Source organism: Procambarus clarkii, chromosome 43 (genome assembly GCF_040958095.1).
Source record: "Procambarus clarkii isolate CNS0578487 chromosome 43, FALCON_Pclarkii_2.0, whole genome shotgun sequence".
Taxonomy (NCBI): Eukaryota; Metazoa; Arthropoda; class Malacostraca; order Decapoda; family Cambaridae; genus Procambarus; species Procambarus clarkii.
This window is the reverse complement of record NC_091192.1, coordinates 8653515-8681090: the sequence shown is the minus strand read 5'-3', so window position 1 is coordinate 8681090 and position 27576 is coordinate 8653515. Positions and strand designations below refer to the sequence as shown.

The following is a 27576-nucleotide window of genomic DNA, read 5'->3' as shown; positions in this document are numbered from 1 at the left end:
CCCCCACCTTCCCTGCCTCCCCCACCTTCCCTGCCTCCCACACAGTCCCTGCCTCCCCCACCTTCCCTGCCTCCCCCACCTTCCCTGCCTCACCCACCTTCCCTGCCTCCCCCCACCTTCCCTGCCTCCCCCACCTTCCCTGCCTCCCACACCTTCCCTGCCTCCCCCACCTTCCCTGCCTCCCACACCTTCCCTGCCTCACCCACCTTCCCTGCCTCCCCCACCTTCCCTGCCTCCCCCACCTTCCCTGCCTCCCCCACCTTCTCTGCCTCCCACACCTTCCCTGCCTCCCACACCTTCCCTGCCTCCCCCACCTTCCCTGCCTCCCCCACCTTCCCTGCCTCACCCACCTTCCCTGCCTCCCCCACCTTCCCTGCCTCCCACACCTTCCCTGCCTCCCCCACCTTCCCTGCCTCCCCCACCTTCCCTGCCTCCCCCACCTTCCCTGCCTCACCCACCTTCCCTGCCTCCCACACCTTCCCTGCCTCCCCCACCTTCCCTGCCTCCCACACCTTCCCTGCCTCCCACACCTTCCCTGCCTCCCACACCTTCCCTGCCTCCCCCACCTTCCCTGCCTCCCACACCTTCCCTGCCTCCCCCACCTTCCCTGCCTCCCACACCTTCCCTGCCTCCCCCACCTTCCCTGCCTCCCACACCTTCCCTGCCTCACCCACCTTCCCTGCCTCCCACACCTTCCCTGCCTCACCCACCTTCCCTGCCTCCCACACCTTCCCTGCCTCACCCACCTTCCCTGCCCCCCCCACCTTCCCTGCCTCACCCACCTTCCCTGCCTCCCACACCTTCCCTGCCTCACCCACCTTCCCTGCCTCACCCACCTTCCCTGCCTCCCCCACCTTCCCTGCCTCACCCACCTTCCCTGCCTCCCACACCTTCCCTGCCTCCCCCACCTTCCCTGCCTCCCACACCTTCCCTGCCTCACCCACCTTCCCTGCCTCCCACACCTTCCCTGCCTCCCACACCTTCCCTGCCTCCCACACCTTCCCTGCCTCCCCCACCTTCCCTGCCTCCCACACCTTCCCTGCCTCCCCCACCTTCCCTGCCTCCCCCACCTTCCCTGCCCCCCCCACCTTCCCTGCCTCACCCACCTTCCCTGCCTCACCCACCTTCCCTGCCTCCCACACCTTCCCTGCCTCACCCACCTTCCCTGCCCCCCCCACCTTCCCTGCCTCACCCACCTTCCCTGCCTCCCACACCTTCCCTGCCTCACCCACCTTCCCTGCCTCACCCACCTTCCCTGCCTCCCCCACCTTCCCTGCCTCACCCACCTTCCCTGCCTCACCCACCTTCCCTGCCTCACCCACCTTCCCTGCCTCACCCACCTTCCCTGCCTCACCCACCTTCCCTGCCTCCCCCACCTTCCCTGCCTCACCCACCTTCCCTGCCTCACCCACCTTCCCTGCCTCACCCACCTTCCCTGCCTCACCCACCTTCCCTGCCTCACAGTAAAGGTGAGCAAGAGGGTCCAGGGCCGGCTGGTCGTCCCTCACAGGTCACGATGTGTAGTTTATTGCGGCTGTCGCAACCTTCCTGTGGGTGGGTGTGGCCCCACGTGGCCACACCCTCCCCCCCCGCCCCACGTGGCCACACCCCTCCCCCCCCGCCCCACGTGGCCACACCCTCCCCCCCGCCCCACGTGGCCACACCCCTCCCCCCCCCCGCCCCACGTGGCCACACCCTCCCCCCCCGCCCCACGTGGCCACACCCTCCCCCCCGCCCCACGTGGCCACACCCTCCCCCCCGCCCCACGTGGCCACACCCTCCCCCCCGCCCCACGTGGCCACACCCTCCCCCCCCGCCCCACGTGGCCACACCCCTCCCCCCCCGCCCCACGTGGCCACACCCTCCCCCCCGCCCCACGTGGCCACACCCCTCCCCCCCCCGCCCCACGTGGCCACACCCTCCCCCCCCGCCCCACGTGGCCACACCCTCCCCCCCGCCCCACGTGGCCACACCCTCCCCCCCGCCCCACGTGGCCACACCCTCCCCCCCGCCCCACGTGGCCACACCCTCCCCCGCCCCACGTGGCCACACCCTCCCCCCCGCCCCACGTTGCCACACCCTCCCCCCCGCCCCACTTGGCCACACCCTCCCCCCCGCCTCACGTGGCCACACCCTCCCCCCCCGCCTCACGTGGCCACACCCTCCCCCCCCGCCCCACGTTGCCACACCCTCCCCCCCGCCCCACTTGGCCACACCCTCCCCCCCGCCCCACTTGGCCACACCCTCCCCCCCGCCTCACGTGGCCACATCCTCCCCCCCCGCCCCACGTGGCCACACCCTCCCCCCACCCCACGTGGCCACACCCTCCCCCCGCCCCACGTGGCCACACCCTCCCCCCCGCCCCACGTGGCCACACCCCCCCGCCCCACGTGGCCACACCCTCCCCCCCCCCGCCCCACGTGGCCACACCCTCCCCCCCCCCGCCCCACGTGGCCACACCCTCCCCCCCCGCCCCACGTGGCCACACCCTCCCCCCCCGCCCCACGTAGCCACACCCTCCCCCCCGCCTCACGTGGCCACACCCTCCCCCCCCGCCCCACGTGGCCACAACCCTCCCCCCCGCCCCACGTGGCCACACCCTCCCCCCCGCCCCACGTGGCCACACCCTTTCCCCCCGCGGCCACACCCTCCCCCCCCGCCCCACGTGGCCACACCCTCCCCCCCGCCCCACGTGGCCACACCCTCCCCCCCCGCCCCACGTGGCCACACCCTCCCCCCCCGCCCCACGTGGCCACACCCTCCCCCCCGCCCCACGTGGCCACACCCTCCCCCCCGCCCCACGTGGCCACACCCTCCCCCCCCCCGCCCCACGTGGCCACACCCTCCCCCCCGCCCCACGTGGCCACACCCTCCCCCCCCGCCCCACGTGGCCACACCCTCCCCCCCGCCCCACGTGGCCACACCCTTTCCCCCCGCCCCACGTGGCCACACCCTCCCCCCCGCCCCACGTGGCCACACCCTCCCCCCCGCCCCACGTGGCCACACCCTCCCCCCCGCCTCACGTGGCCACACCCTTCCCCCCCGCCTCACGTGGCCACACCCTCCCCCCCCGCCCCACGTTGCCACACCCTCCCCCCCGCCCCACTTGGCCACACCCTCCCCCCCGCCTCACGTGGCCACACCCTCCCCCCCCGCCCCACGTTGCCACACCCTCCCCCCGCCCCACGTGGCCACACCCTCCCCCCCCGCCCCACGTGGCCACAACCTCCCCCCACCCCACGTGGCCACACCCTCCCCCCGCCCCACGTGGCCACACCCTCCCCCCCGCCCCACGTGGCCACACCCTCCCCCCCGCCCCACGTGGCCACACCCTCCTCCCCGCCCCACGTGTCCACACCCTCCCCCGCCCCACGTGGCCACACCCTCCCCCGCCCCACGTGGCCACACCCTCCCCCCCCCCGCCCCACGTGGCCACACCCTCCCCCCCCGCCCCACCCTCCCCCCCGCCCCACGTGGCCACACCCTCCCCCCCCGCCCCACGTGGCCACACCCTCCCCCCCCGCCCCACGTGGCCACACCCCCCCTGCCCCACGTGGCCACACCCTCCCCCCTCCGCCCCACGTGGCCACACCCTCCCCCCCCCCCGCCTCACGTGGCCACACCCTCCCCCCCCCGCCCCACGTGGCCACACCCTCCCCCCCCCCGCCCCACGTGGCCACACCCTCTCCCCCCGCCCCACGTGGCCACACCCTCCCCCCCCCCCGCCCCACGTGGCCATCCTTCCCTCCCTCTCAACCCTCCATCCTTGTCACAACTAAATATATTTTAAATAAAACCCTTGAAACAGTAAATCTCCCACAATTCTGGAAAAAGGCAGTAGTGTTATTATGAGAAAGGTTGAGGGGGCACTAAAGTGGAGACCAGTGCCGCTGACACGTCCTCCGTGTAAAGTGACGGAGGACATAATCAGGATGAGAACAATTAAGCAAGTGTGGAGGATAACTTTGTAATGAAAGAACAACATGGATTTAGAACGGGGAATGCAGGCTGCCTAGACTGAAGTTTTCTTGATTGCCAAATTGCATTTCGTACAGTTCCTTATGAAAAGTTATTGTGTAATAGGGAGAAGTAAGCTGGGCTAACTGAGCAAATTGTGAATCTGGTAAGGGAGTCCCTAAGGGATGTAAAACAGTCACATTTAGAGAGGGGTTTCGACCTGGAGAAAGGTAATAAACGTGGTCCCAAATGCTTGGTCCTGGGACCACTACTGTTTGTAATGTATGTGAATAACCTACCCGAGGCAGTGAGCTAACATAACAATGGTTGCAAGAATTCAGTCCCGAGTAGTGTAAGGTAATTAAGATGGGAAATGAAAAAAGGGTATCAGAGGTTACCAACGCAACAAGGGAAGAGGAAACTACCGGAATTAGAGAAAGAGATTTGGTGGTGGATATTAATTGCAACACTAACACCAGAGACAGACAAACACACACACACACACACACACACACACACACACACACACACACACACACACACACACACACACCCACACACACACACACACACACACACACACACACGGTAACATCAGAGCATACAACATACATCGACTTGAGAATAGTCCAGGGCGGACCGAAACGTCGTCGTCCCTTCACTTTCTAGTGTGTGGTCTGGTCAACATGCTTCAGCCACGTTATCGTGACTCATCGCCTGCATACAACAGCTGCCAAACATTACCTTATACATCATACTGTAATTTTATGGTAATTTGCATACTGCAATATGCAACTCCGCACCGTATGAAGCTTAGAACCAAAATTGAAAAAAAGTTTAAAGATTTGGAATAAGTTTAATGGGAGGACTCAGAGGGTTAAGATATGAGGACATGTTAAGGGAACTGAATCTCACAACCGTAGAGGAGAGCAGGAACACTTGAAGACACTGAGGGGTTGACAAGGTGGTCTTGGAGACCTCTTGATAGTGGAAGAAAGGAGGACAAGAAGACACAAGTGGAAGCTGGAAACGCAACTGAGCCGAAGAAATGTAAGGAAATACTCGGACCTCGTACGGGTGGTCAACAATTAGAAGAATGCATTGAAAGATGACAGAAGAAGCTGTGGAAGCCACCTCCATCCTAAACTTTACATGTCATATTAGGCAAAAAATTAAAACATCAGAATAGTTTAACTCTGCAATAGGTGCCAGGAGGGCAGAAGTCAGTGACAGATACTGACTGGTAAGTACACTAAGCAACCAGTCAGCCAGTACTACAGGAGGGGGGGGGGGGAGGTAGACAGACAGCCCTCAGATGTTATGGTCATCAGTTACCATCTCTATATAATACTTTACATTAAGTCACATTAAAGGTACAAAAGACACTGTAGCCTCACAAGTGGGAGTCTCACAGACAGTGGCACAACTTCCACACAGGAGGACCAACTTCCCCACAAGAGGACCAACTTCCCCACGAGAGGACCAACTTCCCCACAGGAGGACCAACTTCCCCACAAGAGGACCAACTTCCCCACAAGAGGACCAACTTCCACACAAGAGGACCAACTTCCCCACAAGAGGACCAACTTCCCCACAAGAGGACCAACTTCCCCCACAGGAGGATCAACTTTCACACAAAAGGACCAACTTCCACACAGGAGGACCAACTTCCACACAAGAGGACCAACTTCCCCACAAGAGAACCAACTTCCACACAGGAGGACCAACTTCCCCACAAGAGGACCAACTTCCACACAAGAGGACCAACTTCCCCACAGGAGGACCAACTTCCCCACAAGAGGACCAACTTCCACACAAGAGGACCAACTTTCCCACAGGAGGACCAACTTCCCCACCGTAGTGACACCTTACCCTCGGAGGATACGAGCAGAGGAAGCCACGGGAGGCGGGGCACAGGAGCTGCGTCCCGTCCCTCACAATTTATCAACTCCGCCTCCACCGGGAAAGGTTGATCTACACAAGGTGTTGGGATCCCTGTCTCGACTCTTTAACTCAAGTCTTGGGTCTCGAACCGTTACCGAGTAATGCCAAAAATCATGTCTCATTCTCCTGGGTATTTAGAGTCTGTTCCCGCCGCCTCGTTGTACAACGAGGCGGCGGGAACCACCTTGAATGACAATATAAATGATGACATGCCCCCGGTAAGGCTGGACCTCGGGGCGACTGGCCTGCTAGGCCACCAAGCTCAGCTAGCGGAGACACTAGTGAGAGTGGACCGTCCTCTTAAGGGTTGCCAACGTCAAGAAACTGTCGTACTAAAGTGCCCTCTCCTAACCTACCATAGGACCCACAACAGACAACCGGACAGTGTCTCAATTTCGCGAGGCGCTTCTGTTTCCTGATACGACGATTTCTGGACTTTTGTAGAGTGTACGTCCAAAGTGACGTACACTCTACAATCTACACTGAGAGAGAGAGAGAGAGAGAGAGAGAGAGAGAGAGAGAGAGAGAGAGAGAGAGAGAGAGAGAGAGAGAGAGAGAGAGAGAGAGAGAGAGAGAGAGAGAGAGAGAGAGAGAGAGAGAGAGAGAGAGAGAGAGAGAGAGAGAGAGAGAGAGAGAGAGAGAGAGAGAGAGAGAGAGAGAGAGAGAGAGAGAGAGAGAGAGAGAGAGAGAGAGAGAGAGAGAGAGAGAGAGAGAGAGAGAGAGAGAGAGAGAGAGAGAGAGAGAGAGAGAGAGAGAGAGAGAGAGAGAGAGAGAGAGAGAGAGAGAGAGAGAGAGAGAGAGAGAGAGAGAGAGAGAGAGAGAGAGAGAGAGAGAGAGAGAGAGAGAGAGAGAGAGAGAGAGAGAGAGAGAGAGAGAGAGAGAGAGAGAGAGAGAGAGAGAGAGAGAGAGAGAGAGAGAGAGAGAGAGAGAGAGAGAGAGAGAGAGAGAGAGAGAGAGAGAGAGAGAGAGAGAGAGAGAGAGAGAGAGAGAGAGAGAGAGAGAGAGAGAGAGAGAGAGAGAGAGAGAGAGAGAGAGAGAGAGAGAGAGAGAGAGAGAGAGAGAGAGAGAGAGAGAGAGAGAGAGAGAGAGAGAGAGAGAGAGAGAGAGAGAGAGAGAGAGAGAGAGAGAGAGAGAGAGAGAGAGAGAGAGAGAGAGAGAGAGAGAGAGAGAGAGAGAGAGAGACAGAAGTACCAATACCACACATGTCCGACAGTACCCACACCAAGAACACTTCACCCTTCACTTTGTAGTTGAGGACATTAACGGCCCAGACTCTGAAGGACTGATACTTGAGTGTTAACAGATGACAATTACAACAGGTAATATGTAATGATCAACTATAATGTAGTAACATTGCTCACATGTTGAGAGTATGACCAACTCAGGTCCAGAGCCCGTCACAACTTGTAACAATGTTGTTTTCCTTCCCAGGAACGATGGCAATGGCGGCGGCTGGCGGTGTTTGACACCAAGGTGAGTTGGGAGTGGCAGCAGGGATACTTCAGGGAAGGTGGAGGTGACGTCTGGAAGCCCATAAACCCCGCTGGTCAGTTGTTTACCTAGAGTGTGGGTGACGTCTGGAAGTCCATAAACCCTACTGGTCAGTTGTTTACCTAGAGTGTGGGTGACGTCTGGAAGTCCATAAACCCTACTGGTCAGTTGTTTACCTAGAGTGTGGGTGACGTCTGGAAGTCCATAAACCCCGCTGGTCAGTTGTTTACCTAGAGTGTGGGTGACGTCTGGAAGCCCATAAACTCTACTGGTCAGTTGTTTACCTAGAGTGTGGGTGACGTCTGGAAGTCCATAAACCCTACTGGTCAGTTGTTTACCTAGAGTGTGGGTGACGTCTGGAAGTCCATAAACCCTACTGGTCAGTTGTTTACCTAGAGTGTGGGTGACGTCTGGAAGTCCATAAACCCTACTGGTCAGTTGTTTACCTAGAGTGTGGGTGACGTCTGGAAGTCCTTGAAACTGGACATGACCAAGCCATCGGCCAGATGGACAGTTCTTCAAAGCACGATGGAGTGCAACATATCGACAATGCATTAATGACAAGTTCTCACTGGCTCATTCATATTTTGGTCGGCAAATCTTTATAATTTATTTGAAAATAAATACTGATACCTGGAGCCAAGTCTGGTAACAAGGACGTGTAATGTTGACACATGTGGTATGTGTGGCTAATTGTTGACACATGTGGTATGTGTGGCTAACTGTTGACATATGTGGTATGTGTGGCTAACTGTTGACACATGTGGTATGTGTGGCTAACTGTTGACACATGTGGTATGTGTGGCTAACTGTTGACACATGTGGTATGTGTGGCTAACTGTTGACACATGTGGTATGTGTGGCTAATTGTTGACACATGTGGTATGTGTGGCTAATTGTCGACACATGTGGTATGTGTGGCAAACTGTTGACACATGTGATATGTGTGGCTAATGAGCACAGGACAAGCCACCAGCGGGTCCTGTGAACACTAAGGACAAGCCACCAGGGGGTCCTGTGAACACAAAGGACAAGCCACCAGCGGGTCTTGTGAACACTAAGGACAAGCCACCAGCGGGTCCTGTGAACACTAAGGACAAGCCACCAGCGGGTCCTGTGAACACTAAGGACAAGCCACCAGGGGTCCTGTGAACACTAAGGACAAGCCACCAGGGGTCCTGTGAACACTAAGGACAAGCCACCAGCGGGTCCTGTGAACACTAAGGACAAGCCACCAGCGGGTCCTGTGAACACTAAGGACAAGCCACCAGGGGTCCTGTGAACACTAAGGACAAGCCACCAGCGGGTCCTGTGAACACTAAGGACAAGCCACCAGCGGGTCCTGTGAACACTAAGGACAAGCCACCAGCGGGTCCTGTGAACACTAAGGACAAGCCACCAAGGGTCCTGTGAACGCTAAGGACAAGCCACCAGGGGGTCCTGTGAACACTAAGGACAAGCCACCAGGGGTTCTGTGAACACTAAGGACAAGCCACCAAGGGTCCTGTGAACACTAAGGACAAGCCACCAAGGGTCCTGTGAACACTAAGGACAAGCCACCAGGGGGTCCTGTGAACACTAAGGACAAGCCACCAAGGGTTCTGTGAACACTAAGGACAAGCCACCAAGGGTCCTGTGAACACTAAGGACAAGCCACCAAGGGTCCTGTGAACACTAAGGACAAGCCACCAAGGGTCCTGTGAACACTAAGGACAAGCCACCAGGGGGTCCTGTGAACACTAAGGACAAGCCACCAGGGGGTCCTGTGAACACTAAGGACAAGCCACCAGCGGGTCCTGTGAACACTAAGGACAAGCCACCAGAGGGTCCTGTGAACACTAAGGACAAGCCACCAGCGGGTCCTGTGAACACTAAGGACAAGCCACCAGGGGTCCTGTGAACACTGAGGACAAGCCACCAGGGGGTCCTGTGAACACTAAGGACAAGCCACCAGCGGGTCCTGTGAACACTAAGGACAAGCCACCAGGGGGTCCTGTGAACACTAAGGACAAGCCACCAGCGGGTCCTGTGAACACTAAGGACAAGCCACCAGGGGTCCTGTGAACACTAAGGACAAGCCACCAGGGGGTCCTGTGAACACTAAGGACAAGCCACCAGCGGGTCCTGTGAACACTAAGGACAAGCCACCAGGGGGTCCTGTGAACACTAAGGACAAGCCACCAGCGGGTCCTGTGAACACTAAGAACAAGCCACCAGGGGTCCTGTGAACACTAAGGACAAGCCACCAGGGGGTCCTGTGAACACTAAGGACAAGCCACCAGCGGGTCCTGTGAACACTAAGGACAAGCCACCAGGGGGTCCTGTGAACACTAAGGACAAGCCACCAGGGGTCCTGTGAACACTAAGGACAAGCCACCAAGGGTCCTGTGAACACTAAGGACAAGCCACCAGGGGGTCCTGTGAACACTAAGGACAAGCCACCAGGGGGTCCTGTGAACACTAAGGACAAGCCACCAGCGGGTCCTGTGAACACTAAGGACAAGCCACCAGAGGGTCCTGTGAACACTAAGGACAAGCCACCAGCGGGTCCTGTGAACACTAAGGACAAGCCACCAGGGGTCCTGTGAACACTGAGGACAAGCCACCAGGGGGTCCTGTGAACACTAAGGACAAGCCACCAGCGGGTCCTGTGAACACTAAGGACAAGCCACCAGGGGGTCCTGTGAACACTAAGGACAAGCCACCAGCGGGTCCTGTGAACACTAAGGACAAGCCACCAGGGGTCCTGTGAACACTAAGGACAAGCCACCAGGGGGTCCTGTGAACACTAAGGACAAGCCACCAGCGGGTCCTGTGAACACTAAGGACAAGCCACCAGGGGGTCCTGTGAACACTAAGGACAAGCCACCAGCGGGTCCTGTGAACACTAAGAACAAGCCACCAGGGGTCCTGTGAACACTAAGGACAAGCCACCAGGGGGTCCTGTGAACACTAAGGACAAGCCACCAGCGGGTCCTGTGAACACTAAGGACAAGCCACCAGGGGGTCCTGTGAACACTAAGGACAAGCCACCAGGGGTCCTGTGAACACTAAGGACAAGCCACCAGGGGTCCTGTGAACACTAAGGACAAGCCACCAGGGGTCCTGTGAACACTAAGGACAAGCCACCAGGGGTCCTGTGAACACTAAGGACAAGCCACCAGTGGGTCCTGTGAACACTAAGGACAAGCCACCAGGGGTCCTGTGAACACTAAGGACAAGCCACCAGTGGGTCCTGTGAACACTAAGGACAAGCCACCAGTGGGTCCTGTGAACACTAATGACAAGCCACCAGCGGGTCCTGTGAACACTAAGGACAAGCCACCAGTGGGTCCTGTGAACACTAAGGACAAGCCACCAGGGGTCCTGTGAACACTAAGGACAAGCTAATATGCCGAGGCTCACGGGCTTTATGAAGCAAAAACTTGTTTCAACGTAGTTATTATTGACTAAATTAGAAACTGCATGAAATACAACTTTTTTTGTTACGAGTAGAGAGCAGAGGAAGAGGAACCCGAGGCAGGAGCTGGTGACTGGTCCTCGCTCGTATGTAGGTTAGTAGTCAACCTCAAGGCACTCCCACCTCACCACCAATCATCGCCACCATCTGTGCACTGATGCCACTAGTTCATCCACCAATTACAGCTCACTACAGTCTCAGTTCGGAGATATGTTTGTGCTATATTGTGAGTGGAGAGATTCCTCCCCCTTGTCCAGAGAAACTAATACTCACCAGCGTGTTTAACAAAGTCTCCCCTGCACAGTATACTGCTCGCCCACGACGGTTTTCTCTAATGGCATCTAGTGTTCAGCCCCATTTGTTATAATAATCATCTTTATATATTAATAATAATAATCTTTATTATGCAAAAATACATACATACAAATATACATATACATACATACATTCAAATATACATATACATACATACATAGATAGGAAAAATCGTACTGTATGAATCATGGGCCGGGCAGTACAACGCCCAAAGCACTAATACATAGAGTGTTGCCGGCATATATAATGTATGTGAGGTAATTACATGGAAGAACAATGGCCAATTTTTTTTAATTTGAGTGAATAAGTAGTAAGTGAAATCTAATATTAACCATTATCTATGGATAAAACTGTTGGCTTCAATTCTCGGCTCACATTCTGGGATCCCAGGTTCGAATCGCGAACCTAGGACGATGACGAAAATGTGACAGGGACAAAAATAAATGGGCACTTTTCTTTTCACCTAATGCCTTTGTTCACTTAGCAGTAAATATGTACCCTGGAGTCAGCTGGTGTCGAGTTATAGCCTGAGGGGATACACAGGGGGGGGGGGGGAGTGTGTGCGTACTCACCTAGTTGTGCTTGCGGGGGTTGAGCTCTGGCTCTTTGGTCCCGCCTCTCAACCGTCAATCAACAGGTGTTCAGGTTCCTGAGCCTATTGGGCTCTATCATATCTACACTTGAAACTGTGTATGGAGTCAGCCTCCACCACATCACTTCCTAATGCATTCCATTTGTCAACCACTCTGACACTAAAAAAGTTCTTTCTAATATCTCTGTGGCTCATTTGGGCACTCAGTTTCCACCTGTGTCCCCTAGTGCGTGTTCCCCTTGTGTTAAATAGACTGTCTTTATCTACCCTATCAATTTCCTTCAGAATCTTGAATGTGGTGATCATGTCCCCCCTAACTCTTCTGTCTTCCAGCGAAGTGAGGTTTAATTCCCGTAGTCTCTCCTCGTAGCTCATACCTCTCAGCTCGGGTACTAGTCTGGTGGCAAACCTTTGAACCTTTTCCAGTTTAGTCTTATCCTTGACTAGATATGGACTCCATGCTGGGGCTGCATACTCCAGGATTGGCCTGACATATGTAGTATACAAAGTTCTGAATGATTCTTTACTCAAGTTTCTGAATGCCATTCGTATGTTGGCCAGCCTGGCATATGCCACTGATGTTATCCGCTTGATATGTGCTGCAGGAGACAGGTCTGGCGTGATATCAACCCCCAAGTCTATTTCCTTCTCTGACTCCTGAAGAATTTCCTCTCCCAAATGATACCTTGTATCTGGCCTCCTGCTCCCTACACCTATCTTCATTACATTACATTTGGTTGGGTTAAACTCTAACAACCATTTGTTCGACCATTCCTTCAGCTTGTCTAGGTCTTCTTGAAGCCTCAAACAGTCCTCTTCTGTTGTATCCTTCTCATAATTTTAGCATCGTCCGCAAACATTGAGAGAAATGAATCGATACCCTCTGGGAGATCATTTACATATATCAGAAACAAGATAGGACCGAGTACAGAGCCCTGTGGGACTCCACTGGTGACTTCACGCCAATCGGAGGTCTCATCCCTCACCGTAACTCTCACCGTGTGTGTGTGTGTGTGTGTGTGTGTGTGTAAATCACGAAAATAAATACGTGATTAAAAATATGACAGTGTCAGACCACGGAGGAAAATTGAAACAGGAATTTCCTTAAGTACTTTCGTATATTAATACATCTTCAGAAGGAGCATTCCTTCTGAAGATGTGTTAATATAGAACTGTGCAGATGGTAGTGTAACTAGCCTTGTGATAGCGGTCTGGTTGCAAGGAATTCACCAGAAACCGTTGCTGCTATCTTCTTCTTCACGATATACTGCTCCGTGTGGCATGAGGGATCAATCTTCACCAGGCAGGCGAGCGTGCAGCTGGCAGGGCCGTGAACACTGACGGCTGACGTGCCAGTCTATCACACAGTCTTCTGTACCTGTGGGAGCTGACTTATAGTTATGGCTGGCTGGTATCTTGAACACTGTGGCCTCAGGTAGCTAGTCAGGCATCGTCACGTAGAAGACCGATACCGAGTATGATGGTCTCGACTTGAGCGGCGGCCTAACAGGTACCGCACATCCGGCACCTGGGACAGGAGGATCGGACCCCGTCTGTGGATTAGCGAAAGGGAAGGAGGCCGTTTGCCAGCGACTACCTCTCATAAACTTCGTAGTATATAGCTTTCTAGGTTGTAGGAAATCTGGACATATAGATAACTATATGTCTATCAGATCTCTAACGCTATCCATGGAAGACAGAAGAAAATGCATTTATGCTGGTTAGTATTGTAAATATATGGCTACGTCTGTGGTAGAACAAAAACTTGGAGGGTCGGGGATGCTACACGCACCAAGTACAGTACAACTGCATCTGTGACGGAGTCATTGGCAGCCGTTGCTTCCATGTGTGCTGAAGCCTGAGTGTGGGACAACAGTGGACCTCAGACTACTGCGAGAACTCAGACTACTGTGAGGATTCAGACTACTGTGCGGACTCAGACTACTGTGAGGACTCAGACTACAGTTTGACTTGTATGCTGTGATGACTCAGTCTCCTCACATCACCCGTCATCTAGCCTGTAACTCTTCCAGGTGAGGGAGTTACAGGCAAGATGACGGGTGATGTGAGGGGACAAGTGAGGAGAGTGGACGTGACGTGAGGCATGAGGGGAAGGTGACAGCTGTACCCAGTACTACTAACTGATAACTAAACATGAACCACTGACGAGGTTCACACACATTAACCACAAGCAACGGACAAACGGAACAACCACTAGGCGAAACACCCATAAAAAATTATATAAAAAACTCTTAAAATCTGGCAGTATTGTAAGTCGGTGAAGGATGGGGCGGGTGGACGGGCTCCGTCACACACATCCCTACTGACGAGGGTGTGACATCCCTACTGACGAGGGTGTGACATCCCTACTGACGAGGGTGTGACATCCCTACCCTGGAAACACAAACCGAAACTGTCTCTACTTTCCGCTTGTAACAACTTGAAATAAAGTTGCTACATCTTGGCTTAACGTGTTTATGACGTATTACAACGTTGTTACAACTTGCTATATTGGTTGTTATAACTGGTTAGGAGGTGTTAAAACTTGCTCGAACGTTGCACCAACGTCGTAGTTTCGGTGTGTGTTTGGTGGGTACTGACGAGGGTGTGACATCCCTACTGACGAGGACTAATGTCACGACCCTGGCGCTAAGTGCGTGACATAATAACTAGCCAATCGAAGCGAGAATCGTTGATGGTCCGTGAAGCATTGGTTACACTGCTAAATTACTGTCTGCTGGTATATGTACACACACACATGTACACACGCACATGTATAAGTGCAAGCACACAATCACATGTGTGTATACACACACTTACACACAAAGAGCCTCACAGCCAAGTGGACAGCATTCGGAGTCGTAGTCCTAAAGGCACGGGTTCGATTCCTGATCGAAGCAAAAACAAGTGGACACTGACGCCTTACTTCACCTAGCAGTAAATGGGTACCTGCGAGGTAGACAGCTGCTACGGGCGGCATCCTGGGGATGTGTGTGTTAGAAATATGCAGTAGATATGATAGAAGAAAAATAGGTCAGGAGTCAGTTCATTAGACAACCGACGGTTAGAAAGGCGGAGTCCAAGAGCTAACAGCTCGATAATTCAGAAACAAATAGCAAATACACACACACGCTTTTACTTCACAGCCCTCCCGCAGCCCACACACTTCACAGCCCTCCCGCAGCCCACACACTTCACAACCCTCCCGCAGCCCACACACTTCACAACCCTCCCGCAGCCCACACACTTCACAACCCTCCCGCAGCCCACACACTTTACAACCCTCCCGCAGCCCACACACTTCACAACCCTCCCGCAGCCCACACACTTTACAGCCCTCCCGCAGCCCACACACTTTACAACCCTCCCGCAGCCCACACACTTCACAACCCTCCCGCAGCCCACACACTTTACAGCCCTCCCGCAGCCCACACACTTTACAACCCTCCAGCAGCCCACACACTTTACAACCCTCCCGCAGCCCACACACTTTACAACCCTCCCGCAGCCCACACACTTTACAACCCTCCCGCAGCCCACACACTTTACAACCCTCCCGCAGCCCACACACTTCACAACCCTCCCGCAGCCCACACACTTCACAATGAGTCAATGTGATGTTCTCGTTTGTACCAAACGAGAACATCTTTTCCCACATCAGTTTTCGATTTTTCTAAAGTAATAATGTGCCGTAGCGTAAGTGTTCACATATTATGCCACTTAGTTAAGGAAAGATCCCCTCCTTCCCAAAACTTACTGCCATATCATTTGAATAATTCATTGTGTCGGGGACAGGAAGCCAGAGTGTATTCATATACCTTAGGCTTATATCGAGGTCCTCCCTCCTCTCCAAGGTCGAATTACTAACCCCGCCCAGGATGTACCCAACAACATGCTGACTAACTCCTGAGTACCTACTTGCTCCTAGGTGAACACAGGCATTAGGTGAAAGGAAATGTGAGCAATCATTTCTGTCCCGCCTGGAACTCGAACCCAGAACTATGGAATGTGCGTCGAGAGCGCGCCCGACTGTACTACTAGCTATAGGAGCCTTGAGTTATCTTGAGATGAGATGATTTCGGGGCTTTAGTCTCCCCGCGGCCCGGTCCTCGACCAGGCCTCCACCCCCAGGAAGCAGCCCGTGACAGCTGACTAACTCCCAGGTACCTATTTACTGCTAGGTAACAGGGGCATTCCGGGTGAAAGAAACTTTGCCCATTTGTTTCTGCCTCGTGCGGGAATCGAACCCGCGCCACAGAATTACGAGTCCTGCGCGCTATCCACCAGGCTACGAGGCCCCTAAATATAATATAATCTTGAGGCCAAGACAGCAGTATGAGGGAGTGAGGGTAATGACCGTATTACAGTAGAAAGTGGGAGGACGAGCCGAGGTGGTGATGAATGCCGCTCACCAGACAACCTTTACTTCCTATACATCACCTGTCACCAGGCCGCGGGAGGGGTGAGGGGCGTGGTGAGGCGCCCCCCCCCCCCCGTCACCACCCCGCGCCCCACCCACCACCACCACCCCGCGCCCCACCCACCACCATCACCATCAACACAAACGGTGGCCATTGTCAGAGCCATGGTCCGGACAACACCAAAACTGTGCTAGCATCTGCTGGGCGAAGAACCGATGGTTGAACATGTGATGCTGTAGGTATGGGTTTGTTGCTGTCAGTCTCTCACAAGTACTCACCTAATTGTACTCACCTAATTGTGCTTGCGGGGGTTGAGCTTTGGCTCTTTGGTCCCGCCTCTCAACTGTCAATCAACTGGTGTACAGATTCCTGAGCCTACTGGGCTCTATCATACCTACATTTGAAACTGTGTATGGAGTCAGCCTCCACCACATCACTTCCTAGTGCATTCCATTTATTAACTACTCTGACACTGAAAAAATTCTTTCTAACGTCTCTGTGGCTCATCTGGGTACTAAGTTTCCACCTGTGTCCCCTTGTTCGTGTCCCACCCGTGCTGAAGAGTTTGTCTTTGTCCACCCTGTCAATTCCCCTGAGAATTTTGTAGGTGGTTATCATGTCTCCCCTTACTCTTCTGTTTTCCAGGGATGTGAGGTTCAGCTCCTTTAGCCTTTCCTCGTAGCTCAATCCTCTCAGTTCCGGGACGAGCCTGGTGGCATACCGCTGAATCTTCTCTAACTTTGTCTTGTGTTTAACTAGGTATGGACTCCAGGCTGGAGCTGCATACTCCAGGATTGGTCTTACATAAGTGGTATACAGGGTTCTGAAAGATTCCTTACACAAGTTTCTGAAGGCAGTTCTTATGTTGGCCAGTCTAGCATATGCCGCTGATGATATTCTTTTGATGTGGGCCTCTGGGGACAGGTTCGGTGTGATATCAACCCCCAGATCCTTCTCTCTATTTGATTCTTGCAGGATTTCCCCTCCCAGATGATACCTTGTGTTCAGCCTCCTGCTCCCTTCGCCTAATTTCATCACCTTACACTTTCCAGAGTTGAACTTCAGCAGCCATTTTCTAGACCATTCCTCCAGTTTATCCAGGTCATCCTGTAGTCTCTGCCTATCTTCATCCGTCTTGATTCTTCTCATAATTTTTGCATCATCAGCAAACATCGAGAGGAATGAGTCTATACCCTCTGGAAGATCGTTCTTCCGATCGTTCTTCGATCGTTCTTCAGACAAGTGTTGTCTGTTGCTGTCAGTCTCTACTACAAGTGTTGTCTGTTGCTGTCAGTCTCTCACAAGTGTTGTCTGTTGCGGTCAGTCTCTCACAAGTGTTGTCTGTTGCTGTCAGTCTCTCACAAGTGTTGTCTGTTGCTGTCAGTCTCTCACAAGTGTTGTCTGTTGCTGTCAGTCTCTCACAAGTGTGGTCTGTTGCTGTCAGTCTCTACTACAAGTGTGGTCTGTTGCTGTCAGTCTCCTACAAGTGTGGTAATGTATATGTGTAACAGAATGCACTGTATGCAAGGTCTTTCAATGCTTTTTTCTTTAATGAGCTTACGAGACGGGTCGCGTGTTGCTTCACTCACCCACGACGTAGTTCACCAAGGCGCCACAGGTGGCAGCACAACGCAGGGAGACGCTGAACAATGGTAATGTCTTGGCAACAAATTTACAGCAGTTCGTTCACTGGCGCGTTTTCTTAATTTAAGCCTAAAATAATTTATTAATAAATGGCCAAAAATGTAGTGACATTAGTGTTCCAGGATATAACTAGTCTTCAGTACAATTACACATCATTTAGAACCTTGTAAACCTCATAAATTAGACAGCAGAATGTAATATTCGGCTCCAGCGTGGAGTCCACAATGTGTCAAACAAGACGAAGTTGGAAAAGGTTCAGAGGTGTGCCACCAGGCTGAGAGGTTCAGAGGTGTGCCACCAGGCTGAGAGGTTCAGAGGTGTGCCACCAGCCTGAGAGGTTCAGAGGTGTGTCACCAGGCTGAGAGGTACAACCTACGAGGAATGATTACTGGAACTGAACCTCACGACACTGGAAGACAGAAGAGTTAGAGGCGTGAGTATGGTCACTTCCTCTAAAATTATCAGAGGAATTGACAGGGTGGATAAGGATAAACTGTTTAACACGGGTGGGACGCGAACAAGGGGACACAGGTGGAAACTGAGTACCCACATGAGCCACAGAGACGTTAGAAAGAACTTTTTCAGTGTCAGAGTAGTTAACAGGTGGAATACATTAGGCAGTGATTTGGTGGAGGCTGACTCCATACACAGTTTCAAATGTATATATGATAGAGCCCAGTATTTATTTATTTATTTATATACAATAAGGTACATTGGGTTTATGAGAGTACAGAGACTTTAAGTTTGACATTCTTGTAAAGCCACTATAGCACGTATAGCATTTCGGGCAGTAGGCTCATGAATCTGTACATCAGTTGATTGCCAGTTGAGAGGCGGGACCAAAGAGCCAGAGCTCAACCCCTGCAAGCACAACTAGGTGAGTACAAACAGCAAGCCTCTGAGGATTTAGTCAATATAAACATTCTCGAGGTGAAGGATGCTCTCCTTAATCACTTATCACTCATCTTCAAATGACATTTTTAAGATTTTTGTAACTGTTATGCTCTATTTTGCATGCAATAATTATTAATATACATTTATGAATAAAGACACCGAAGCCATCATGACTCACAATAGACAGAGAAACACTGACACAGCCGGACACATAGGGGGGGGGGGGGGCTGACACATAGGGGGGGGGCTGGCACATAGGGGGGGGGGGCTGACACATAGGGGGGGGCTGACACATAGGGGGGGGCTGACACATAGGGGGGGGCTGATACATAGGGGGGGGCTGACACATAGGGGGGGGGGGGGCTGATACATAGGGGGGGCTGACACATAGGGGGGGCTGATACATAGGGGGGGGCTGACACATAGGGGGGGCTGATACATAGGGGGGGGGGCTGACACATAGGGGGGGGGGCTGACACATAGGGGGGGCTGACACATAGGGGGGGCTGACACATAAGGGGGGGGCTGACACATAGGGGGGGGCTGACATAGGGGGGTCTGACACATAGGGGGGCTGACACATAGGGGGGGCTGACACATAGGGGGGGCTGACACATAAGGGGGGGCTGACACATAGGGGGGGCTGACACATAGGGGGGGCTGACATAGGGGGGTCTGACACATAGGGGGGGCTGACACATAGGGGGGGCTGACACATAGGGGGGGCTGACACATAGGGGGGCTGACACATAAGGGGGGGCTGACACATAGGGGGGGCTGACACATAGGGGGGGCTGACACATAGGGGGGGCTGACATAGGGGGGTCTGACACATAGGGGGGGCTGACACATAGGGGGGGCTGACACATAGGGGGGGCTGACACATAGGGGGGGCTGACACATAGGGGGGGGCTGACACATAGAGGGGGGCCCTGACAACACCCATCATTAATGAACAAATCATAAATTGTTAACCACTTAATGATTAATGGTTAACTTGTAAAACTGCTGATTCTTGCTATGTATAAACGTTAATAAAATTTAATTCCATCTGTTTATTTAGTTAAAATTACAATCTGCTGTTCTGTTGCAATTTCTGCTGTTCTACTCAATATGTAATTATTGCAGCTTTTTTTCTACTTCAGTTCAATTCTTGCTTTTGATCTCATTTAGTTTTAAGTCGTAGTTTTTAAGTTTATTTTTCCACAACTTGCCCGAAACGTATTATTGGCTTTAGGCATAGTGTATATACTTGTTTTATATAGACATCCAACATTCTGGCTGTAACTCATTTTGTATGTATGTACCGTTCCCTAAATCAGATTATCATATATCATCATATTATAAAGCATCACGTATCGAACTTAATGCTAACGTAGTTTATATATTTCAGGTGTGCACAAGCCCCAAGAGGAAGTGAGACGTCACCAGAAGACACGTCAACGGTGAGAAGTCAGTAGACGTAAACAGTTCCTGGAGCCACAACGGCACAATGTTGAAGTTAGTAACTGTGTGTGTGGCAGTGCTGCTATTGGTGGACGGCGGCCGGGCGAGGGAGCTGCCCCGGGCTGCTTCAACCAATCCCGAGGCCGTGGCTGGGGAAAGCGACGCTGATTGGGCAGACATGGACGCCCAGGACACTCAGAAGAGATTCGTGATCGCCGAACCCCCGAGATACGAGGTAAGGTCTTATATTACCACCTGAAAATTATAATTCTCTTATCTAGACGTCCCCCGAAGACAGTCTACATCAACACAAATCTTTCACGGAGCGAGCGGCGACGATCTGTATAGACCGAACGTCACTAAGACGACCTTTAAACCCTTCACTGTTTGATGGTGACACGGATATAACCTGATCACGCTGTTACACTCTGTTACTCCTGGAGCAGTCGCGTGTTACATCATAACTACAACAGTATCTCACAAAAGTTAGAGTTAAGGAAATTCCCCATAACACAATTCTGAGGGCGAACTGCAGTAAACTTGAATGCAAAGTTGGTGAGCGAAATTACCAGAGTTCCTGAAGTGATCACAACTAATTTGGCCGTATTAGTGGAGAGTGAGCATCTGTCTACCGTGGACTCCGCTGCTTGTACTAGAGTTGTTCCTTTGTGGTCCAGCGCCTGCCTAAACCAATGGTCGGCCATCATACAAGTGGACTAGGTCAGGACACGTCATGGATATATACTGAACTACTGGTGCTCTCACCTGACGACCGCCTGAGGTGACCTCTTCGCTGGACACACACACAGATGGTTCAAAACTACCCATTGACTCCTCTCCCACCTCAGGGCTGTAGAACACCGAGTTCTATCACACACAGAGCTCAGTCGATTAAGGCAGTGTCTGGGATGCTCCCGGACGCAGGTTCGAATCCTCGTCACGGCCCTTGTGGATTTGTTCACCGAGTTCTAATTATTTGTCAGATCTCTGGATGCTCGTGGAATAATTATGCAATGACCCTTGCAATACATTGGTATGCCCAGCCCAGAGGCTCTCCGTGGACGATGACCAAACCATACATCAGAAGATGGAGAAACGATGACCTTTCGCACCGTCCTGACCATGATCAAGTTCACACACGACTTGATAATGGTCCAGGACGGACCGAAACGTCGTTTCGTCCTCTTCTGGCGTGTAGTTTGCTTATCATGTCTTCAGTCACGTTATTATGACTCGTCGTCTGCTATCCATGGATACCCAGCAGGCAGACTACCGGGGCCCCAGACCAAAGGGTGTACAAAAGTGACTGTGGTATGTGCACTTCTGGAGATTCCACACTCTAATTTTGCACTCTTAAGACAGTCGTGAAATTCAATTTTCTTACAGTAGTAGCAGCAGGTAGAAGGAAAACCTATAAATGTAGTAATAGAAGTATTAGTAATATTATTAAAAGTAATAGCAGTAGGAACAGTACATACAACAATAACAAATAAGTTAACTACAGAAGGCCTATTGGACCACATGAAGCAAGTTCCTGTTTATATCCACCCAAACTCAATCAGGTATGTCTAACCTACGCTTAAAACAATCAAGGGATCCTACGTCTATTATATCACCCGGTAATTTGTTCCACAAATCCAGTTACGCAAGCACTTACGAACTCGTACATCTTTTCTCAATCTTTGGCGGCTTTGTTTACAATTATTAAACAGTTAATGAGCTCCGAAGCACCAGGAGGCTGTATATAACAATAACAACAGTTGATTGGGAAGTTTTCATGCTTGTAAACTGTTTAATAAATGTAACCAAAGCCGTCAAAGATTGAGGAAAGATGTACAGGTTCGTAAGTACTTGCGTAACTGTTTCGTGAATCTGGCCCCAGATCTTTCCTGAATCTAAAGTTATCTAATTTATATCTATTGCTTCATGTTCTATAATGAGCTGATATATTTAGAGCCTAATTTACACCCCTTTTTTATACCATTGCCTGCATCTATATACTTCATTTTTAACTATGTCTCTCTGGAGCTTATGAGCTCATGAACCTCTCTTCACAAGGAAGATTTCTAATTGATAGGATTAACGTTGTCATCTCTGTAAGTGTTCAAGTGAGCTAATGTTCATTCTATAGTTCTGAGACCAAACCTAAATTGCTTAACTAACGAGGCCTAACAAGGGCAGGGTACAGCGAAGAATAACGTTGCTTGTCTTATTACTAACGCTACTAGAAGCTCCAGTATCATAGTTGCTTTAATCTGTATATTTATCCATTATTTTGTTGGCTTAAGGACTCTACATATCATGACTCACAGGTCTTTCTCGCATAGAGATTTTGTGAGTACAACATTGTCTGGCAACACTGTTGTGAGTCTGGCATCACTGTTGTGAGTCTGGCATCACTGTTGTGAGTCTGGCATCACTGTTGTGAGTCTGGCAACACTGTTGTGAGTCTGGCATCACTGTTGTGAGTCTGGCATCACTGTTGTGAGTCTGGCATCACTGTTGTGAGTCTGGCAACACTGTTGTGAGTCTGGCATCACTGTTGTGAGTCTGGCATCACTGTTGTGAGTCTGGCAACACTGTTGTGAGTCTGGCAACACTGTTGTGAGTCTGGCATCACTGTTGTGAGTCTGGCAACACTGTTGTGAGTCTGGCAACACTGTTGTGAGTCTGGCATCACTGTTGTGAGTCTGGCAACACTGTTGTGAGTCTGGCATCACTGTTGTGAGTCTGGCAACACTGTTGTGAGTCTGGCATCACTGTTGTGAGTCTGGCAACACTGTTGTGAGTCTGGCAACACTGTTGTGAGTCTGGCATCACTGTTGTGAGTCTGGCAACACTGTTGTGAGTCTGGCATCACTGTTGTGAGTCTGGCATCACTGTTGTGAGTCTGGCATCCCTGTTGTGAGTCTGGCAACACTGTTGTGAGTCTGGCATCACTGTTGTGAGTCTGGCATCACTGTTGTGAGTCTGGCAACACTGTTGTGAGTCTGGCATCACTGTTGTGAGTCTGGCATCACTGTTGTGAGTCTGGCATCACTGTTGTGAGTCTGGCAACACTGTTGTGAGTCTGGCATCACTGTTGTGAGTCTGGCATCACTGTTATGAGTCTGGCATCACTGTTGTGAGTCTGGCAACACTGTTGTGAGTCTGGCATCATTGTTGTGAGTCTGGCATCACTGTTGTGAGTCTGGCAACACTGTTGTGAGACTGGCAACACTGTTGTGAGTCTGGCATCACTGTTGTGAGACTGGCAACACTGTTGTGAGTCTGGCAACACTGTTGTGAGTCTGGCAACACTGTTGTGAGTCTGGCAACACTGTTGTGAGTCTGGCATCACTGTTGTGAGTCTGGCATCACTGTTGTGAGACTGGCAACACTGTTGTGAGTCTGGCAACACTGTTGTGAGTCTGGCAACACTGTTGTGAGTCTGGCAACACTGTTGTGAGTCTGGCAACACTGTTGTGAGTCTGACAACACTGTTGTGAGTCTGGCATCACTGTTGTGAGTCTGGCATCACTGTTGTGAGACTGGCAACACTGTTGTGAGACTGGCAACACTGTTGTGAGTCTGGCAACACTGTTGTGAGTTTGGCAACACTGTTGTGAGACTGGCAACACTGTTGTGAGACTGGCAACACTGTTGTGAGTCTGGCAACACTGTTGTGAGTCTGGCAACACTGTTGTGAGTCTGGCAACACTGTTGTGAGTCTGGCATCACTGTTGTGAGTCTGGCAACACTGTTGTGAGACTGGCAACACTGTTGTGAGTCTGGCATCACTGTTGTGAGACTGGCAACACTGTTGTGAGACTGGCAACACTGTTGTGAGTCTGGCAACACTGTTGTGAGTTTGGCAACACTGTTGTGAGACTGGCAACACTGTTGTGAGACTGGCAACACTGTTGTGAGTCTGGCAACACTGTTGTGAGTCTGACAAGTTTATCATTATTTTAATTCTATTCAAATAGTTTGTGTGTGGGGGATCAATTGTAATTCCTTCTTTAACACTATATTTTATATTTTCTCTGATATATATTGCTAATCCCCTTTTTAGTTTAATCTTTCTCTCAGTATGAAGCAATATGTGTTCATTAATTTTGAATTCAACTAACAGTTTCCTATTTTCTATATTTATCCGTGTTTTTGTTAGCATAATTATGTATATTGTTTCTGTGTATACAAGTGTACGTAATTTATCTCTTTTGTTTCTAATAACCGTACTGTTTGTACCCGCGGACGCCCCTTATATCATTAACCATTTATACTTGAGGGTTCTGGCCTCCGTAACGTCCCATGCTACGGTCTTATAATTTCCATTCACGCCAGATTAGTCCAGCTAACTGCTCTTTCCAACGAGTCTGCTACGGTCGCCACCCACTCCCAGATGGGCGTATCCCTGGCACTGCCCCATGAACGGGTCCCTGTTGTAATACAAGCAGTAGCACAACAATAGCAAGTGATACTGTAGCTGCATAAAGCACCACAGTAATACTGTGTTCTTTCACCATTGTGTGACTGGACGTTCCAGAGGTCTGCTCTAGTGTTCCCTTGTGTTCCAGACGGAGCAAAGATGGCGCCTGCCCTCCTGGTCCCCCCAGTCCGACCCTCGACCAAACCTGCCCTGGCACACCTCCCACAGGTAATGCTCCACCTGCCCTGGTACACCTCCCACAGGTAAGGCTCCACCTCCCCTGGTACACCTCCCACAGGTAAGGCTCGACCTCCCTTGGCACTCCTCCCACAGGTAAGGCTCCACCTCCCACAGGTAAGACTCCACCTCCCACAGGTAAGACTCCACCTCCCATAACCACCACCAGTACTACGACCGAACATAGTATTCCCATTTTTAACACTTGTTATCCTTATCTGCATCATCCATGTATCGCAGAGTGTGAACACTTGAGGTAAGGTTGAGAGCGTAGGTAGAGGTTGGGTTTATATATATATCTTGTAGTATTTGTAACAATTTTGAACTCTGATAATTACAGCAATGTTACAGACACATTCTAAAGAAATAGAATATATTACACTGTAAATATGGAAAGACGCAGGAATTTGTCAGCTTGTTGTGGGGTTACATCCTGGGCGGGGGGCAGTAAATCGGCCTTGGAGGGGGGGGGGGCTCGGTATAAGCCTAACATGTATGAATACACTCTGGCTTCCTGTCCCACGATACAAAGAATTATATTAATATTATTATTACCAAGATAGAGCCGTAGTAGTAACTGCCAGCAGGGAGCAGGTAGCCAACAGCGCCTCTCAACACCAACGGTGACAACATAGAGGAAGGTCACATTCACTCCAAACATCATTCACCTACGGGCTATTCAGGCCCGTGCCACCTCTTGGATGGCTTAATCTTCATCAATCAATCAATCACGACAGAGACTACGTGCTCGCCTAGTGAAGACGTCATGCGCCAGGGATTGCCCTGGTTTAACTCACAAATAACAACAGTCTGCAGTGTACTATATGTTAATTTAATGCCTATCAGGATTAAGTTAAGATTTCAGCATCCACACACAAGAAAACAGGGAGAATACACGAGTGTATTTGAGGAAATTAATATTATTGTAACTAGTACTCTAAATATGCAAGTACAAATTAAAGAGTACTAAATCTTTGTGTAAATATTAAACTTCCATTGCTTTTTGCAACACAGATGATACCTCGCGAAGTACCAGTACACGAAGCAACGAGTTCAAACAATAAATCACCAAGAAATATACTTTTTTCCATGAGTATAAAGTTCGCTGACGAAATACAATTATTTTTTACTTAGCACCTAAACGTGTGCGTCACTGACGGGAAACTTGTACCGTTCTAAGCAGATGACCTGTATCGTTGTACGCAGTCCGTTCACAGCTGAATGGACCCGAATCCGATTCCCCCGGCTGGGAGGACAGCCCGTCCTCGACTCAAGTCCATTACATCCAGCGGTCGACCCCACAGACGCATTCATAAATTTTAATATGCTGTTCATTCAAAACGGGAATTTTCTCAAGTATAAATTAATATTATAATATATTAGCATATTGTGCATATATAGGCATAGGATAGGTTAGGTGTTTAGGTTCTGTTGGCGATTATTTGTATTTGTAGTACGAGGGTGAAGCATTTATAGCGTTGTGATTCGAACAAAATTCGTCAGTGAAACACTTGTTCCCGATATGTTCGAACGTCAGCAGTTGTGAGTCGTGTGTAAACCGCTTTTCATTCATAAACAGGGGGTTTGGCGGGTGCATGGAATCACTTTTGGATCTTTGTTTGGAGGACGGGTTGTCCTCCCACAGCCCGTCCTCCAAACAAAGATCCAAAAGTGATTCCATGCACCCGCCAAACCCCCTGTTTATGAATGAAAAGCGGTTTACACACGACTCACAACTGCTGACGTTCGAACAAATCCGGAACAAGTGCTTCACTGACGAATTTTGTTCGAACCACAACACTGTAAATGCTTCACCCACTTACTACAAATACAGATAATTGCCAACAGAACTTAAACACCTAACCTAACCTATGCCTATATAAGCACAATGTGCTAATATATTATAATATTAATTTATACTTGAGAAAATTCCCGTTTTGAATGAATAGCATATTAAAATTTATGAATGCGTCTGTGTGGTTGACCGCTGTAGGTCACAACTGTAGGTCACAACTGTAGGTCATAACTGTAGGTCACAACTGTAGGTCACAACTGTAGGTCATAACTGTAGGTCATAACTGTAGGTCACAACTGTAGGTCACAACTGTAGGTCATAACTGTAGGTCATAACTGTAGGTCATAACTGCAGGTCATAACTGTAGGTCATAACTGTAGGTCACAACTGTAGGTCATAACTGTAGGTCATAACTGTAGGTCACAACTGTAGGTCACAACTGTAGGTCATAACTGTAGGTCATAACTGTAGGTCATAACTGTAGGTCATAACTGCAGGTCATAACTGTAGGTCACAACTGTAGGTCACAACTGTAGGTCACAACTGTAGGTCATAACTGTAGGTCATAACTGCAGGTCATAACTGCAGGTCATAACTGTAGGTCACAACTGTAGGTCACAACTGTAGGTCATAACTGCAGGTCATAACTGCAGGTCATAACTGTAGGTCATAACTGTAGGTCACAACTGTAGGTCACAACTGTAGGTCATAACTGTAGGTCATAACTGTAGGTCATAACTGCAGGTCATAACTGTAGGTCACAACTGTAGGTCACAACTGTAGGTCACAACTGTAGGTCATAACTGTAGGTCACAACTGTAGGTCACAACTGTAGGTCATAACTGTAGGTCATAACTGTAGGTCACAACTGTAGGTCACAACTGTAGGTCATAACTGTAGGTCATAACTGTAGGTCATAACTGCAGGTCATAACTGTAGGTCATAACTGTAGGTAACAACTGTAGGTCA

The 27576-nt window shown here is 51.1% G+C and overlaps 1 protein-coding gene across 2 annotated transcripts in view; it reads left to right on the top strand.

Annotated features, from left to right (window-relative positions):
* Positions 1-27576, top strand: part of LOC123755758 (uncharacterized) — a 157555-nt gene that overhangs the window by 118326 nt on the left and 11653 nt on the right. For both annotated transcript variants that reach the window (XM_069300031.1, XM_069300030.1), the window contains exons 3-5: positions 7333-7374; positions 20112-20399; positions 24724-24803. In XM_069300031.1, the coding sequence (XP_069156132.1) occupies positions 20211-20399; positions 24724-24803 (269 nt within the window). In that variant the 5' untranslated portion in view covers positions 7333-7374; positions 20112-20210. The remainder of the gene's footprint in view (positions 1-7332; positions 7375-20111; positions 20400-24723; positions 24804-27576) is intronic.